The 20,161-nt window shown below is 29.3% G+C and overlaps 1 protein-coding gene across 5 annotated transcripts in view; it reads right to left on the bottom strand.

The window, feature by feature from the left end:
• Positions 1-20,161, bottom strand: part of LOC132713091 (A disintegrin and metalloproteinase with thrombospondin motifs 1-like) — an 81,863-nt gene that overhangs the window by 58,443 nt on the left and 3,259 nt on the right. For 2 of the 5 annotated variants that reach the window (XR_009623402.1, XM_060695556.1), the window contains exon 1: positions 7,109-7,282. The exons of 1 other annotated variant lie outside the window; for it this stretch is intronic. Coding sequence is in view for 3 of the 4 variants with exons in the window: in XM_060695556.1 (XP_060551539.1) it covers positions 7,109-7,189 (81 nt within the window). In the remaining variant the exon portion in view is untranslated. Of the gene's footprint in view, positions 1-7,108; positions 7,283-19,813; positions 19,868-20,161 lie in introns of those variants that run through there. 2 more of the 5 variants (XM_060695559.1, XM_060695560.1) reach the window with 2 other exon arrangements.

Genomic DNA, 20,161 nt, shown 5'->3' with positions numbered 1-20,161 from the left:
ATTGACCAGTCTAAGAAGATGTTTTTCAGATAAGCCGGGATCCTATTAAAACATATAGGGATCCCGGGAATTGACCAGTTCAAGAATATAGTTTTCAGAAAAGCCGGGATCGTATTAAAATGTAAATAGATCTCAAAGATTGGCCAGTTCAAGTATATAGTTTTCAGAAAAGCTGGGATCGTTTTAAAACATATAGGGATCCCGGGATTTGACCAATTCAAGAAAATAGTCTTTGATTTTTCCAATTAATTAGGCATATAATTATAAGTATTGTGGTTTCCGCATACGCGCAAATTAAGTTAAAAACTTTGTTTATAAATAGCTCTAAATATATCTATATTCTAAGTTAAATTGATTTAACGTTCATTATATACAATAAAAAAATTAACGTTTAATGGCCTTCCATTACGACAACAATCAACACAAATATAGTTCATTAGGTTTTTCCTCCATATCTAATACGATCCCGGATCCCGGGCGTCCCGGATCCCGGCCAGTAAATACATACACTTAATACCGGAAAGGATAAAATGACCGGAAAAAAGGAAAAATAAAAAATGCACAGAACCAGATGTACACTTATGTTAATTAACCAAACGAAAACTTACTACAGAGAAAACAGGTGAAATCGCTAATTCAGAAGTCAGTGTAAATATGATTTATTGAAAAGAATTCATAAAGACAAACATTTTAATCATCATTATATCTTTGCGCTCAAAACAATACTTGCTGATTTTTAAAAATGGCGTGAAAATTGAAGGTTTTTTGACGCTATGTAAGATTAAATTTGATTGGCTAAATAATTTTGGATCCTAGCCCTGATAGATAAATTTTGTAGAAAGCTGGAAGCCAAGCTTCGATTAAATTTTTGGATAGCTTCGGAGTTTTAGGTTGTTTCTCAGTAAAATCCTACCGTAATACCGGCTCGCCGTGGCGAGCCGGCATAAGTCTGTTCCATTGCTGTTAGTCATTACCTAAAATTATCTAAGCTAAAGCTCAAACGTTTTGAGATAAAAAATTATAGGAACAGCAAACGGCAATTTTGATATTTTGAAATGAAGATTTAACTGGATAGGAGAGTTGTAAATATAACTAGTTACAAACAATTATTAGGTTTTTTCTATGAAACCCTCATCTTATTTGTTTCTCAAATATCAAACAAAATGTTATACATTTATAACGGCAAAAGTGATACGAGTTTTTGAAATATGGCAGTGTAATTGAGTTATCTTCAAATCACGCTTTTATCACGCTTTTCTTTTCAATGATTTCAAATCATTTTTATTTTAGAGTCGTTCATCTTTAAACCGTTGAAAATATGATCTTTTCGTATAATATAAACTATATCTCTTTCATAAATATGAATAAGGTATAAAGTTACATTTACAGATTTATAAATACATCTTATTTCATAATCAGCATGAAGATGACTCGAGTATTATCTATGACTGAATGTTAGTTACGTAGCGAGAGTTGAATGCAAATTTTACACTTAAAAACTAATTTACCTCACCCGTTATACGATTATAGTTGAATATGATTTACATATTTTTACACGGACTTTTTACGTTTCAGATTTTTTTTTCAGTGAACGCATTACATTTTATATGCTTTTTTGCTACTTTTAATAGAGTTTAAATGCGTTATATTATCAGTTATGTATGTCTATACTTAGATCTTATTTATTTTTCACTCAAAGTCGTACTTGCTTTAATGCCTGACAAGTAACGAAAGAAATCGGTTAATTCAAATTTAAATATATTTCATCTGCAAAGCATTTCTAACTGTTTGTTACGTTTGATTCATCAGTTTTGTAAGAGTGAACTTGTTCGTTGAATTACGACATTCGCTTAACATCGAATACAATTTGATAATTTGTTAAAGCTCATATTCATTCTGGAGAGAAACTGATACTTGTAATGTTTTTACAATTCTAATTGCTAATTGGTATTGCACAATTAAGAATATTTTTGAAAAACAGAAACATAAATAAATACTAATTATAAAAAAAACCCACCAATTAAAAAAATATTTGACAAATTTTATGATGAAGTATAAAATACAAAGCAGAATGTCTCTTTAAGATGCCACAAAAGTTTAATACAACAGTTATATTTTCTCCTTTTTATTTTTTATTTTATTTCTTAAATTCATATATCGAAATTTTTATTTCCAGTCTTTAAATTTGAAAATTGAATATGTTTCAAGACTTGAATTTAATATTTTTATGATAACATAAGATTCATGACAGTGCTTAATAGAAGTTTAAAATGTGGGTTGAAATTTGATATGTAGTAAATTGAAAATCGTAGTAAATTTACTTGTATACCATTAAATATAAGATATTATCTTTTATTTACAACAAGCAGTGCTGGGGCATTATCCAAAACCTAAGGTCTTCTTTTTTAAATAGACATCAATTTTGTCGTGGGAAATGTATTTTTATAAATCAGCCGAGTCACGACAAAACCAAAATAATGCGTTTGCGACCGGCATGGATCCAGACCAGCCTGCGCAGTCTGATCAGGATCCATGCTGTCCGCTATCAGCAGTTTCACTACTTGTTATAGGGTTTTTAAGCGAACAGCATGGATCCTGATCAGACTGCGCGGATGCGGAGGGTTGGTCTGGATACATGCTGGTCGCAAACGCATTATAATTTTTATTTCCTGTCATTAATCATAGCCTTTTCAGTTCTTGTAGCCGGCCAAAATGAAGCAAGAGACTTAAATCATTAGTGTTCTAGAATTACTACAAAAAAATAAGACATCATAATTATACGAATTTAACAAACAACTCTTCGGCTAAACTGATAAATGTTGCCGTGTTAAGAATAATGTTTAGAGTCTTTACTAAGCATATCTTGCACTTAATGCGTTATCATAGAATAATAGAATTTAGAAATCAAAATAGTTTACCTAAAGGAAATATTTTGAATAGAAATCTTAAAAAAATTATACAAGTTTACATGTTATAGAAAATTGTGTACGGTACATAAGTTAAATTCGTGTTTAATTCTTTTTCTAATCATAATGCACATTTCCTGTTCATAAAGTCAAAATTGTAAAACAAACAATAACCGATTTAGTTTATATATTTCTTTGCATTTAATTATTTGTTTTAAATCAACGAAATACTTATTCAAGTTACAAGGCTTTATTTAATTAATTGACTTAACGACTTCAATATTTGCTTTTTAACATTGTTAATATTGAATTTATTCTTTTAAATTCTGTCCAAATATTTGCCACACGAGTTATTTTACTTACAAATTACAAACAAGCATTTGCGTTGGTATCTGTATAAAAATGAAGGTATTTTAATGTTATTTCTTTCAAACGAATACGTGAGAATCCGCAACGTTCAATTTTTGTCACAAAAAACACCAAAAATACAACAAAAAAACCCACACAGAACATGACGCATATTGTATTTTGAACTAATATACGGCTCATCTTCGGATACAAAAATATATTCGTGCATGAATATGAAAATTGATAGATTAATGCAATGGGAAATAAATATTATAGAGTAATGAGTTGAGTTAAACTATTTGATTAAACTTAAAATCTAAAAAAAAAGAAGAAATAAATGAATAAGTAAGTTTCAACGATATATTGAAAGCAAGATTAAAATAATAGAAATAGAAATGTTAAACACCATTGGCATAGCAAAGTTAAAATAACTTAACCATACCAATGTAATTTGTTTTTCATCATTTGTTGAAACCAATATTTATGTTACCCTATATCAAATAATTTTGAAGTTTAAATGTGACAGCTGAATGTAAAGTAATGCATGTATGAATATTTACTACCCAATGAAAAATTAACGCTTTATTAATTAAGGTGTGTTTGATATTATGATAAATTTTATTAACTATCGTTGTTGTAAAAATGGGTACACTAGAAAAAATAGTAAAATGCAATTTGTTTGTATAATCAGTATAAATGTGCAATATTTATTGTAATTAAAATATTGTCATTAATGATGGTTATATTATAAATCATGTACATGTAAACATCTAAGCAAAGAGACATAATATAGGACCTGTGTTTCTCTCATTAATCCGCGTGTTAAACTTTTTATATTCACTTTGTGTTCTCAACTTTAATAAGTTTTGAAGGGAGACACAGGCACAATTTTCATTTCTTATTTTTGAATTTTTCATTTATTATTCTGTAAATGCCCTCAAAATGAATATATTAGACAGTCAAAGGAACAAAACTTTTCTCCATATAAAGAATAAAATGGTGGTTTCCTAACTTGACCCGCGTGGGTCAGGTTAGAGCTCTAGCATTTCACAATAGTTTTTAAAGTGAACTCTGGAAACATTAAAGAACATGTCAAATGAATTAGGCTTGTTTCAATCATACAATATCCACAATATCTGTTATTGTAACTTCAAGGGTTTGTTCAAGTCACCTGACTTGTTTTAAAACTATTTAATGATTCTTTTGGCGTCTTAATTTTGTTCAACATATATAGATATATTTACGCTTCAAACCCAAAATTAATATAGAATTTAAACAGAAATTCATGCTGAAACTTCAAGAAAAGTCATTTTAGGGTGATTTGAGTACATAAGATAATTTTTATATTTTTGTCATTACTGTGCCTGAATATCCCTTTAAAACGTGATACATATCCGTTGTTAAATCTTAAAATAAAGAAAAAAGTTTCCATTTATCCGGTACTTCTTTTAATGTTTGTGCATATTACCATTTATCAAGTAAATGTTTAACATGTATTCAAACAGTGGAATTTGATACAATGTTTTCCAATCCGCTGAATACTGATCTCTGCTACCAGTTTGTTTAAAGTGCTGAACACTTTGAGAAATTCACCATATTCTTTTGTTATTGTCCAAGATAAGACAGTATTTGTAACAATAAATGTGAGCCGGAAATCATAAATATGACATTTTTCGATTTAATGATCAAGTACAAAATGTTATGTATAAGACAATTTCTAAGTTTTATCTTATGTTATTAAACTATATTTCAATATCATCGAAAAGCTTGAAATTGCATTTCTCCGATAAAGCATTAACCATGGAAATGAAGAGCTTCAGTCAATGTGATCATTACCAGTACAATGTTTAAAACTTTATTTTCTGTCATGTTGTTCTGTATATGAGCCTGACATGAATAAACGTTTATGATGTTGTCCAAGCAACCCTCAGATGATGTTCGTAAGTTTTGTATGATACACGTTGAATAAAACATATAATTTTAAAACGCGTTTATGAAATATTTTATTCAAGTGATTGATGTAAGTAAAAAGACATGCATGTGACCACAGTAAATATATGAATACTATTCTTGCATCATGTATACTAGTGCCTCATATTTCCGTGGTACCAATATTTCCCAGGTAATAGGCATGGACACTCTTTAACTGCCTCATAGACTTCATGCACCTGCCAGGAGTTTTACTTTCACTTTGTTATTGTATTTTTATTGAAATGTAATATATACAACTGAGAAAACTTATTATTTTATTTAGATTAAGGGCAAAGTAAATTATTTCAACATTTTACTTTCAATTTTTGTACCTTTTAAGACATTTGTCTTTGTTTAACAACCATTGAGATATTTGATAAATGCCATAGAGAAAATCCTCACTTCAAACAAGGCTAGGTATAGATGTACAGAAAATAAAGATTACTATTTGTTTTGCTTTTGAAACTGTAAAAATGTAATTGCCTTCGAAATATGATAACACAACTTTACTCACTAGGCAGCAGATGGGTATTTATTGCCATGTTGTGTACATAATTGCATACATGTAAACATTAAAAGGAATAAACTATGATGTAACGGACATGTCTTTCCTACATTATTCAACATATTTAATTTAATTTAATTCTTCTTACTTTTGTTTTCCATGTTAAACAGTTAAGTACCACGGAAATATGAGGCACCAGTATAAATAGATAATTTTCAAAGTTAAATAAAATCGTAAATTGAAGTTATCAAAGATATATGCTACAATGAAAATTAATTGTATTATTATTTTAGTTTAAACGAAAATAAATACAAACTCTTTAAACATTGCTCTGGGAAATTTAGTTTAAAACTTGCTCAGGAACAATTTGTTTCATCATACAAGAATTTTGATTCAATCTCCAACGAACATGTATAGTTCATTTTACCATTTAAAGTGAAAACGATAGGAATACAACACGGAAATACGTTTCACCTTCCACATAAACTATCCTCTTTGGTGCATATGAAGCTAAGTTTCTATTTACATCAATTACAAACAGTTTATTATAATAAAAAATGTATTTTTTAATAAGATATCATGTGTTTTATCATGTTCTACTAAACTATTTTTACTGTGCTTTGTATATGTAGTTAACAGTTTGAACCGGAAATATACGTTATTTTTATAAAAATAATCCAAACAATGCAATAATGATTAAAGAAAATTTAATATACGAGTACTAGTAAATGCTGATATCAAATTTAATAAAAATGATCAAGTAGTCAAGCTCAGTATGGATGCCTTTACATAAACCGACTGTACAGGTTCTTTCAGATTACAGGACGATAATAGCTCTGATAAAAATGCATTATAAAAAGAAAACATTATCATCAAATACAGTACAAGTATCGCTTATGTCATAGAGATTTTTTTTAGGAAAATAAATAAATTGTGTTTGTTCACATAAAAATTATTGCATGACTTGTTAGCTTTAAATTTCAGACTGTTATGTAATACGAGAGTTCAATCAAAGATTTGTCAACAAGTTTAAAATTCAACAATCAGTCTACTGTAAGAGATATATCTTAGTTGAAAAAGTTGCAATGTTAACATGTTAACGTAATATCCAGAAATAAAAATGACAATCGCAAAAACGAAGTCAAATAATCAATGTTATTATTTTATATTCCTTTCTTTTGCAAACGACATTGTAAAATGTAAAATATAAATGTATATGTTTTAATTCTTTATTAATTTTCAGCACATCCACAAGCTGGTTTTACATGTTTTCGTGATTTTAAAGATAAATCAAAATTATAAGTGAGAATTTTCGACAAAAAGAGAGAAATTTTATAAAGAAATAATAAAATGAAAACAGTATGAAAACATTTATTACCTGATTAACGATACAAAATACAATTGCAATAATCCATAGAAGGTGTGAAATATTTTCAAACATCATCATGATTTTTTTCATTTGTATTAAACCTAGTATACTTTATGTGTTAATTTTGCTTATCACACCAGTCACGCTCGACAAAAAATGTTACAGTGCAAAATAAGTAATAGTTAATTGAAAGTAACACGATGTCGTTTATATACTTAAACCATTGCGCCTATAAATTGATAACTTCAAGTCCAATAATGTCTGAATTTATAGAAAAGCGATAATTCAAATGACACAGAGGGAATCAAATGTTGCAATTTATATCGAAAGAGTTCACAGCGACATTTGTGTTGAATGAAGCAAATAATAAGGTACGTGACGTCAAAAGTCGACGAGACACTGTTATAATCGTTAAACAGAAATTATTTTACATGCCCATGCCCAATATATCATTTTATTTATGTTGTGCAAGCACTGAACCCCCCTAAAAAAATTTAAAAACCCAACAAAAATCGTCTCTGATTTCTCTAGAAACTCCCACAGTCGGTATAATTAGCATACGCAAACATTACTGTTTTATAATAAATCTCTTAAGTAAGGTACAAATTTTGCTTTTACTGTCTTCCTGAACTACGGTACAGTTATCATCACATGCGTGTGAGGTACTTCATTATCATAAATGTTTACTGAAATCATTTTAATCTTTTATGAAGAACCTTTCCTTGTGAACTGAAATAGAGTAAAAATAAGGGTATTTTTCTAACTGGTCTCTTTAAGAGTTATATGGACACTTTGTTTGAAGTGCATTACAGTAGTCTACTGCGTAATGCAGAAATAGCATCATCATTATTAATAAAATAAAAGAAACCTATTGATAATTGCAAACACTTTGATTGGACTGTACTGTGATATAAGAGAAAATAAAGATCATAAAGCGAAACTGTAATAGTGACAGATGATAATCCTAACAATAAAACTGTTTGGGCTTAAAGGCGCATTTATCCTCGGAAATGAATAAATAGTTCTTCCTGTAGAAAAGTCAAATATGTTTTTATTTTTAAATGACTGATCTAGATTTGTAATCCTCGTATTTTTATTACGTGAAGAAAATAGCATTGCACGTGAAATAATTGGTGATTAAGGTAACAAAATCAAGACAAAGTGAAATTTTAATTTCCATACATAATACAAAATTACTATCCGTGTACTAATTGCCACAACGCAACAGGAGCATGGGTTTAGAATATGGCCAATTAGTAACTTAAAATAAAAAAAACACATTTAAAAGTAGCATTTTTATTTAGGTTCAATGAACCTTTAACAGTCTTTTGTAAATCACCAAATATAAAAACAAAATCAATGTAGGCATTTTAGACGTAATGGGCCTTGAAGCTTTTGTAAAAAAGACCGTTGTTATCCCTGTCCATTAAATATGCTATATCTGGAAAAAGATCCAATGTTAAATTGTTTTATATCTTGAAAGAAATATTAGAAAATAAATCCGATTTTAGAATATGATCTTGCTTAAATAATAAATAATATATATTTGTGTATTGATGACCAAGTTTCAACACTGCATGCTTATTAAAGAAGCCAATATACTCTAATGTATCATATTAGAAATTTAATAAGCCATCTTATTCTTATATAAGGTATTCATTTTATCAATACATAATTAGCAGTTAATGACCTCTGATGTAAAAGATCAGTTAAGATCTCATAGCGTTTATAGACTTGTTGATATAAAGAAGTATTCAACGTCATTAGCTTAGTACTTAAACCGTTATAATAGTTTACCTATTCAATAACGTAAAGATCAAAATTTAAAGCATCAGCAAAAATAGGTTAATATCATGTATCCTGGGAGAATATTTAAAGCCTAGATTCGGGGCGTCCGTGGCCGTGTGGTTGAGGTCGTTGACTTCCAATCACTTGTCCCTCATCGCTGTGGGTTCGAATCCATACAGGGACTTGGATTCTTTCATGTGACGAAGCTATCCAGCTAGCTTACGGAACGTCGGTGGTTCTACTCAGGTGCCCGTTCGTGCCTGAAATAATGCACGGAAGGGCATCTGAGGTCTTCCTTCACCAGTAAAGCTGGAACGTCGCCAAATGACCTATACTGTGTCGATGTGACGTAAAACCCAAAACAAAAGCCTAGATTCACAGCTGCATATGTACTTTAAACGAATGAACTAGATTTTACCAGACTAAAAGTTTTTTTTTGACGTACGCTTTAGTGCAGGGTTAACCTACAACATAACAGGTCTGACTATTTTACTTTTGTAAATAAAAGGAAACCAAACATTTTCTGGTTACATTGGGGACAACTTTGACAATACTGACAGCCACCGATTTAACAGTGTAAATAATCTTGTTTGCATCATAAGTGCTTGTAAATATTTTGTACCTGTTGATAAACGACTCACAGATTATGTGTTATTCTTTTAAATTACTTTGGTCTGCCGCTTTTAGAGTTCATGTTTTCCCTTTTCATATGTTTTAAAAACTCCTTTTAAAAATTCGTATTGTAGTAAATTTGAAACAAATAAACTAGCACTGTAACAGAAAAATTCAATAAACCATCTGATGGTTCAAAGAGAGAGAGACAGAATGAAAATATTTTCTTTTATTCCTTAGAAACTTTATAAAGGCATCTCATTAGAAATTCGAGTGAAAGAATGCAATCTTTGAACGTTATATATGCACCACACAATAAGAAGGAAAATGAAATACATTACAACCAAACTAGGAATTAGATCACAATTTTAAAGTGTTTGACAAGAGTTGCAGTACCAAAGTAAATAGTATTTAAAACATGACCGTAACATTCCGAATTAATCAACTGGTTGGTAAGTCGTTTAATATGAATAAAATTACATTTTTAACGAAATATTTGTTTGCTGAATAGGTACTAAAACTCATACTCATTTTTTAACGAGGTATGCTCCAATAACCTGTATAAGATATCAATACTTTCAAATTAACCTTTGGCCTACAAAATTTGTGTTGTATGTGTTTTGGTTTATAATAAGAACAGTCCGTCTAGTACAATGGTTTTGAGACTTCAACATCAAAATATAAAAAAAAATAAACCCAGCATGGTTCTTTAATACTACAGACGAAGACTAATCACGTTCAGTGTCAGCACTTCTTTATTTCATGCATCGTAACCTTAGTGCATGAACGGAATAATTCCTTTTTAATCGAATAGGAGTTAATCACGTATTGCACATAAGTGACGGCATATCCTTAAACAACTTATTTATGATCATATCATGTTAAAAAGTTGAATGATTTATCAGTTCCTTTTTATGAAACAAAATAACAAAACATCCCTTTAAAACAGGACATACCTTTCCTAATACGCAAAGGGCATGTTTCAAGCAGTAAAATGTTCACACACATACACAAAAAAAAACCAAAGAAAAAATAAATTAAATTAAGTTACAATGACAAAGTTCTATTTGAAATAATTAACAATGTGAGCATAATTCGTGTAATACGGTTAAATGAATTGCTCCACATTCATTTCTAAAATATATCAATTACATACTATCGGATCATAGGCCAACAGTGCTAGTTATAGTACCAAAGGAGCAATTATGCTCTATAATGAAATACCAATAGGCTAAATAAAAAAAACACTTTAAACAATTTATCTCGTCGACATGTGAATAAGTGAATACACTTCATTGTGCTAGTTAATCGTGATTTTTTTGCCAATTAATTTTTTTCAAAGAGGCATGACCGCAAAACATGTTACTATTGCTAATCATATGACCTATACTGTGTTGGTGCGGTGATATGAACTAACTAATTGTGACACAATTCCGGTCACTAATTTCAAACTTATTTCCATCATGAATTATAATATTGAAATACTCGTAATATTTTATTATTTTGATGATTAATTTTTATTCCAACAAATGTTTGACCAAATATCAAGTAAAAAATAAAAATCTATAGCCCTAAACAAATGGCTAAGTCGTACAAAATTGATACAAGTATACAATAATAGGAACACAAAAATTTAATATACTTTTTGGGAACAATATCCCGAGAAAGCACTTGCAGAGAAAGGCAAGACAGAGAAACTCAGACGGAGGTCCAAATGGAGGATAATAAAGTTATAGATGCTTTAAAAATTTGATAAAATACATCAGTCATTTGCATAAAGAACATTCATCTATAGTCGAAAGTCACATTTTTCATATTTATATTCCAAATTGCTATAAAGTTAAAGCATTTTGTGAAGATTGTTTACAAAGTTACGTATTCCACTTAGACATACATGATATAATCATTTTAAATAACAACATGAATGAGGTCAACATTGAACCAAATCAAACCCAACAGAATACATAAAGAACAAAACAATGACACACTAATGTATCATGTAAATAAATTTTATCCGTTTCCTTTTATAAAGAATGACTAAACAAACTACTGGTATCTTAAAATCATGCAAGCTCTTCGAATAAAATCAGATAAAAGTAAATAATTTTTGCATAATTGAGGGTGATGTAACATTTTTGACAAGACAAAAGTAAATATGCCAAGTGTTTTGTACTCATTTTTTCCAATTGACATAAAAGTGAGTGTCTCTCAAGAAATGAAACATAATTAAAGAACAAGTCATACTATATGAAGTAGTGAAAAAATACATGTGCAACTACGTGAATTATTATTTTGTTTTCGATGGTTGCTGTATGCCTTTTTCGGTGCTAGTGGTTGTTTTACTAAATCTATTACGTAGCTAAGCTTTTTACACTTCAAGATGAATATTAACAAGTTAAGATTAAATTTAGATACTATATAAAAACTATGACTCTTTCTGACAGAAGCTAATATATGTACACGATGATTTGCGTATGATTTACAAACATAATGTTGTCACGGTATAAAAGTTCTTTCACATTAAATTTCAAGTGCTTGCAAATCTCACATAATTTTCAGGTTCTTCATTTCCTATTAAATAACTGTTATATCCTTCAGAGTAATTATTTATCCTTCAAAAGCGATAAAATTAATTCAGTAAAGGGTTTAAAAGACTTTTAGTAACGCAAAAATTCATTTTATATGAATTTGAAACAATTCAGTCTAACGGTCACATCGGACAGCTTAAGTGCACGGTATAATATAAAACTGTAGATAGGTTAACAACTGGTACAAAATTAAGGCAATCAGAGTATTTTACTTTATTCAATTAAGTATTGTGTTTCACAATTTACAAACAAAAGCAACGAATGGTTTATATCAATATGTTATAACTTTAATAAAAACCAAACCAAAGCAAACATAACAAAAAATAGAAAAAAAACTTCGCCAAACCCACCCTTCCCGCAAAAAAAACCCCACAAAAGCAATGACCACAAAAACAGATACATAAGAATGACCACAAAATCAGATACATAAGTTATAATAGAACTGCAAAATCTCTCAGCAGCGGTTTAAATTGGGAACTCGGTTTCTTTTAGTCGCACAATTTGACTTGTGGAGTCATATCTATTAAAGCGCAACACGCTGAGCACTATCGAAAACGGTGAAGCACCATGAAGCTTTAACAGTAAACGTTTTTTTTGAACCCCGGGATAAGATGGGGTGGAATGAACCCCCAATTGCTGAGCTCTAGAGAGACCTATTTACATTCCGTAAATATGATAAAAGTATAGCATTGTATATAGCAATGTATGTTTTTAAAAGTCGGCATTCATAAAGAAAGTTAATTTACCTGAAAGCATATCAGTGCCACATGTTTTAATACATCCATTGCAAAACAGTATTGTTGAAAAACATAATGCATGCTTCAGTCAAACAGAAATAATTAATTAATTGTTCAATGTTATTGTGTGTGTGTCTTTTTTAAAATTAAATTTAAATGATCACGATGTGAAGTCACCCCGAATAAGCAATTATTGTAACTTAAATTCTACGATTGAAGTGTAAAAATACGTATTGAAATATTTGTTACTAGATATTGCTTACATCCACATCCATTGAAACAGTACAATGCTTTTGTAATTTTTATGTACTAAAGACTATTCTGTCGTTAGCAGTTTAAATAATTTTCTTTCAAAGTACACCAGTAGGGAGATTAAACAACATTATATGATGAACATTAAAACACATAGTATAATATTTAAATTACATAAAAATTACATCAGCAAATATAATTAACATTAAAGCAGCAGTCGCAGCAACGCAGTAGCAACAGTAGCAGCAACAACAATAACAAGCATAGAAAACCAACAATCTTAACAACAACTTTTCACATCTACAGAAGCGAGTTACAACAAGCAGGAGCAGCAGCTACAACAACAGCAAAGGCAGCAACAACAAAAGTCATACAATTTCAAAGACTTGTTTAAGATTAAAGTTGAAGAAACAAAAAGCCTTCATATAGTTGCCCGCTTTATCGTACAACGGGATTTTAGTTTACGCATTTTAAGGCAGCTTCTGTAAAATAAAATAATAAAAAAAAATTGAAAAATAAAAATAAAAAAATAAAAAAAAATAAAAAAGAGAGAAAAAAAAACACACACACAAACAATGAAATAACAAACTAAGAAACTAGTAAATAACTGACGTCATTCCAAGATATACAATCATATTGATATGGTTCGTTTACAAAATGTGTGCCGACTCTAATAGGATAAAATTATATCAAAAGGTGTTGGTCGCCTCTGTTTAGTCTCCAAATCGGGATAAACTTGTCATGTTATGTAATGTATGTTTATCTCTATGTCAAGTGCATAATATTACAGTTTGCACTGCATGCACTACAGTTTATAACCAAAGCGTTAATTGTTTGAAGAGTATCATTGTATTACTAACTGATTTTATAATAGCAATTGTTCTTAGATTCAGTGTTTTTTAAAACTCTAGTGAGCTTTGAATATCCATACATGTATACCTGTCATCAACCTGTACCCCAAGAATCATAGAATCAAATAAATATATGTAAACTTATCTATAATGACTCAATTTCAATATAGAATATAACAAAAATTGGCAATTTTCAATTGAAGAGATTTTTAAACAATGTTAGATTTATTGTTTACTTTTATTAATATATGAAACTTAATTAAGATACTAGTTGTAACACGGATTCAAACATAATCTTTATTGTTATAAATAATCTTTTTTGTGTCAGTTTCCTATTGTTTTCAAAATAGCTACACTCCGATTTGTTTATAACAAAGTTTACACTATAAACTATACTCTGTGAAATGTACATCAAATTTGATACAGATGTTAAATTATTGCCAGTTTATAGCAGTACATTAAATTACGCCTTTTGAGTAAATTAGATACGGTCGTTGAAATAAGAAACCAATGTGGTATAAGGACTGATATTGAACAACTTAAGTTGACATCACTATGTTTTATTATTTTGAAAAGTACAACTTAATTGTTTTTTAATTCCACAAAATGGATGAAGAATATGTATCAGAGTTGATTTTTTACATAATATATTTCTAAATGAAGTTTAGGTTTCAATTTGAAACGCAAAATTATTAGCGATAAAATTTGCCACAGAACAAATCTCCGAAAGTTGTGTTATAACTATTAAATAGTAATAAAAGTACATTGTTACATTTTTATTGTTTTGATAACTAACAATTATTTGCGATCTCCTATAACTGATTATATCGTTTTTTTTTAATTCTTTTTTACAAACAAATTGTATCACACATAATAATTATGCTCTAATATTTTCATTATCTAACGGTGTAGTAAACACTAATTAGCAGATTAATTGATACAATGTTTCATTTAATGATAAAATACTTGACATTGACTTTGCTTTAAGTTACCAGTATTTGTAGTTTTGAACATATTGGGAGGCGAACACTTTATCAGCTGATATATACAGGACAATCACAATCTAAATAGTGTTCGGATTGTACCACTACGCGACCTCGTCTACATAAGCTTCAGTCGAAAAGATATTAGATCTCTTTTGTCAAAAAATATTCTATCTTTTATGGCGATACTATAACTGATTGTTCTTGTAATCAGCAGCTTAATTGTGATTTAAAATGTTTCAAATCACTAACTGACACCGATCGTTAAAGATTATTAGGTTATTAGATATTGTTAAAGTAACACAATGACAATAAGTAACACTGTGCTATATCTGGACACAAAAATGTTTAATCTATGTCACGTACTGACCTACAAAAGAAAGAGGATATTAGCTCTTAGAAAAGCTTTTTTATTTGTATTCGTACAACAGTATAAGTGTACATGTCAATTAAAGAGGTCAATGACAAAATTTGCTTGTGTATACAGAACTAGGAAAATATTATTTCGGAATTTTATATTACATGTGTATATATCTGATATTGACATGGTTGATAATTTAAAACAATAAAATTTTGTCATATATATTTCATTGTTATGTTTAAAATAAATTAATGCAATATTTATCATAGATATTTTCCTCAAAACATGATTTTCCGAATGTTTATTGTGCACGTTATTTATTCTTTTGTTTGGAGTTTATAATAAAGAGTTTAGTAGTTGGCACTTAGACATGCCTTTTGACTAAACGATGTCATGATGAAAGACGCATACCAGAAAACGGTACCACAATCAAAAATGTACCCACGTAAAAATGATACTTTACGTATAAAGAGCAATCGTGACCAATATTTATTATTACCTTAATATTTTTGCTTAATATTATATCTACATATTACCATCATTATTGATATTGAAAGCAAATGATGGTTATATGTAGATATAAGCTCAGTCATTAAATAGTTTAGTTGTTGTTAAACAGAATAACCATGTTCATGTAATTATATATGGTCTATATGTATGCTCGTGTTATTTAAGCCAAATAAAGATTATGCTATGTTACATATAATTGTATATTTGAAAATTGGGACTGTATGCTTGATATAATTTAAATAAAAAAGAAAAATAAATTGATTTATAAAAAAAAAACTTAACAGAGCAATTTGGTACCATCCGTCAGTCTGAAATGTGTATTCTTGAAATATGTAATCAATGATCCCTGTTCTGCTAAAAATAAACTCAAGACAGGTGCTGATCCAGGATTTTACAAAGACGGGCCGCACAATTACGAGAAGGGGTCATTTATATTTCAGAAGCGATTTGACATTTTAGTATTTTGCCTAAGAAAGCCATAGACCTCATCTTATTGATTTTTTACACTCGGGTTTGGATAAATTCCTCTAAAAAACAACGTAAATTGGTATTATAATTTCAGAGGGTTTCTTAATCGGTCTTATATTGTTTCCACATTAATTCTGAATTTTTACACAAAATTTATTTTAGGACTGTACCATTTCACCATACTGAAGTCAAACAAATACATTTGCAAAAGAGAAGTTTGCTAAACTGTATCTTAAAGTGAAAAGCTTCCATGCACATAAAAAGTATCAGACAGTTTGAAATATGTACTTTTTGCAATGTTTTATCAAGACAATATTCATTAATTAGGGATAGTCTTTGCATTACTTTTTATCGATATTGTCAATGCAATATGATAATATAAAAGGTACATAAATTGGCATTGCCCTTTAATTTCTAAACAAATCGAGGAGACCTTTGAAATTGAAATATATAATAATCTCAAACATATTTATCGTTTACAGAAAAAAATCTAACAAGACATACACTTTTCATTTGAATTTATTTTGTAAGCAGGATATAAGAATGTTTCTTCACTTAAACATACTTTCATGATTAGTTTCTTTTTACCGTATTGTACATTGTATCAAAAGACAAACACATTCATAACAAAAATAAGAATGGTAGACTGTTTGCTATTACATGTATGAAACTTGTGTTGATATAGATGTCCCACAACTTTTGTTAACATTTGCAATGTCAAAGTATTTTGTAAAAGACTGTTAAACAATCAATAAAGCTCCATGTTTCCTATCAGTTATAAATGCTCAAAAACAAATATACCTCGCAAACATTTACTTTCTTTAAAGCTTTTAAACGACTGTCTCGGTTTATTACACTTATGTTTTAAACAAATTGATATGAACATTTTCATTTCACTTTTAATTTCACGATTTTTTTTACATGAGAAGTTTACAAACAAGTCTTCCATTTATCGTTCTACCTTTGTTTCATGTTATCGTCTACCTTAAGATTGTTCTATTGTTCTACCTTTAGAGCATTTTATTACTCCACCTTTAGATACTTTTATTGTTCTACCTTGAGAGCATTTTATCGTTACTTCTTTGGTATTTTTTTTATCGTTTTTACCTTTTTATCGTTTAAGAATATTTAAAGGCACGCACACTAAACAAATTTATTTCAATTGAGTTTATATTCTACCAATTTGGTATCATATAGTTTTATTTTAATATTAACAAGCAAAGTCTAGTAAATTCACGAGCACGTTTGCGCTATCACTTTTTATAATGACATGATATAACTTACATTTTTATCTCTTTAGAAAAGGGCGTCATAAAATTAATCGTCAAATATAACATTTAATTCTCTTATAAATAAAAACATAAAAAATATTATCCGCCTGGTTAAATAGATATTAATTATAAAGTGGCTCAAATGAGTAAGTTGAATTGTTGAAATAAGTTTGTTACAATTGATGTGCGTGACATGAAATAAGATTCTGGTATAAAATTGGAAAGAAAGAGCATCATCCGGTTATATATTTTTATATTTTGTAATGAATCAAAATAGTATGTGTTCTTAATATGTGTATTTGTCTACTATGACTGGTAAATGCTTGATGCTTTTGGACACAAAAACTTATATCATTATACGATCTGTTCCGTTCAACAGAGGTTCAACAATACGGAGTATATCTTTTCAACAGATGTTATCTTATTAATCTTAATTATTATATAATTAATTTTCTCAACAGAAAACTGCATTATACCTTTTATTGTTAAGTACATTTGTTCAAATCTCATATTTGAATATTGTATGGTAAAAATCAGTAAACACGTTTTTACTTTATAAACAAATGTATATTGTACCTAACTGTAACATATTTTTTCACCACAGGTAGCACGAAAGAAAAAAAGGAATTTATAGGTACTTGATTTTTAGGTTTCTACAAATATAAAGTACCTGCCGTGGTTAGATCATTTGTGTTAAATGTGACGCATATTATAAAATCGATTGTTACAGATAAGTTAAATACAGTTTCAAATATTGATACAAAGAATAGTCTCAGTCTTCGAAATAACATTCCTACCAGAAGTTAAAAAATATAATTTCATATTGCAGATGTTCTTAAAGGTATAAACGTGAAATATTGAAATGTTACTTTATTTGCTAACAGTTTGTCTTTAACAAGTCAATTATGCGATTTCAATGTGGTTTATTATTATATCAATTCAAATAAAGTACAGTTATTTTCATAACTGTTTTGCAGTTTGATAAAATAACACAAATACACATTTTGATAGCAAGAGATTGTTTTCAATTGCAGGAACGAAGTGTGCGTGACTTGTTTGGATTGATCGGCTAATTGTATTCATCGCTGATCGAGAACTTGCGCATACAAAATTGTTACCTATTACCATTTCAGTTGTCAGTCAGATCAGCACTTAATGCAAGCTACACGGAAAGAGTCAGACAGCTACAGACGAGGAGTCTCGACTGTTACGGTCTGATCCAGACCACGGTTCTTAACCGACTGATTGTTTATGTTCTAATAAAGAATAATAATGGTTCGGGAATATTGCCCGATCCCAACGATAAAGAAGCAATGTCGAAAGTCAATAAGATATATAAAGGAGCGTGGTAGTGCTTTTGCCAAATGCCTGAAAATAAGGTGCTAGCAGATCGTTATTAATTCCCCATATGCGCCATGCTAACAATAAAGACACACTATCAAATTATCTAACACTTCTTTTTCTTTCACATTAAATTTCAAGTGCTTGCTAGATCTCACATACTTATCAGTTTCTTCATTTCCCATTACATAACTATTTAATCCTTCGGAGTAATTATTTATCCTTTAAAAAAGCGATGAAATTAATTCAGTAGAGAGTTTAAAAGACTTTTAGTAACGCAAAAAAAAAATATTTTAAATGAATTGAAACAATCCATGTGACAGCTTGAATTCAAGTATGCATAGAATAATATAAAACTAAAGATAGGTTAACAACTGGTACAAAATAAATACAATCAGAGTATTTTACTTTATTCTACTGTAAGTATTGTGTCACCTAATCCACAATGGGCAATATTAATATGTTATAACTTTGTTTAAAACCAAAACAAAACATGGAAACAAAAACTACCATAAAAAATTGCCCAAGAGCAATGGCCACAAAATCAGATAGTTTAAATCCAAGACTCGCCTTTTTAAATTCACTACATGAGTTATAATGGGATTGCAACATCTCTCACGACAAACTAGAGATCAGGGGATTAAATTAAAATACTCCGGAACTCAGCAAAAGTGTTTTATTTTCAATCTTATTCAGCCGCACAATAAGACTTTGCAATTACAAGTTTATAAACATATCTATAAAAAGCGCAACGCTCCGAACACTATTGAACACGATGAAACACCTTGAAGCTTTAACGTAAAACGTTTGTATTGCACTCTGGGATTAGATGGGGAGGTACGGACCCCACAATTACTGAGCTCCAGAGAGACCTGTTAACATTCAGTAAATATAATACAAGTATAGAACCTGATGTTTCTAAAAGTCGGCATTCATAAAGAAGTTAATTTACCTGAAAGCATATCAGTACCACATGTTTAAATACATCCATTGCACACTGTATGTTTGTAAAACATCATGCATGCTTCAGTCAAACATAATTTTTAAATTGTTCCATGTTTTGTGTGTGTGTTTTTTTTAAAAAATTACGATGTGAAGTCATCCCGAATAAGCAATTGTTATAACTTAATTGAATTGTAAAAATACGTACTAAAATATCTGACAAGAGATATGGCTTACATCCACATGCATTGTAAACAGCTTTTGTAATTTTCTATGTACTAAAGTCTAACCTGTCGTCAGCCGTTTAAATAGTTTTCTTTCAAAGTACTCAAGTAGAGAATGCGAAGAACAAAATGAT

Source organism: Ruditapes philippinarum, unplaced genomic scaffold (genome assembly GCF_026571515.1).
Source record: "Ruditapes philippinarum isolate M1 unplaced genomic scaffold, ASM2657151v2 ctg31_1_1_1_1, whole genome shotgun sequence".
In the NCBI taxonomy this organism is placed as follows: Eukaryota; Metazoa; Mollusca; class Bivalvia; order Venerida; family Veneridae; genus Ruditapes; species Ruditapes philippinarum.
This window is presented reverse-complemented; position numbering and strand designations above follow the sequence as displayed.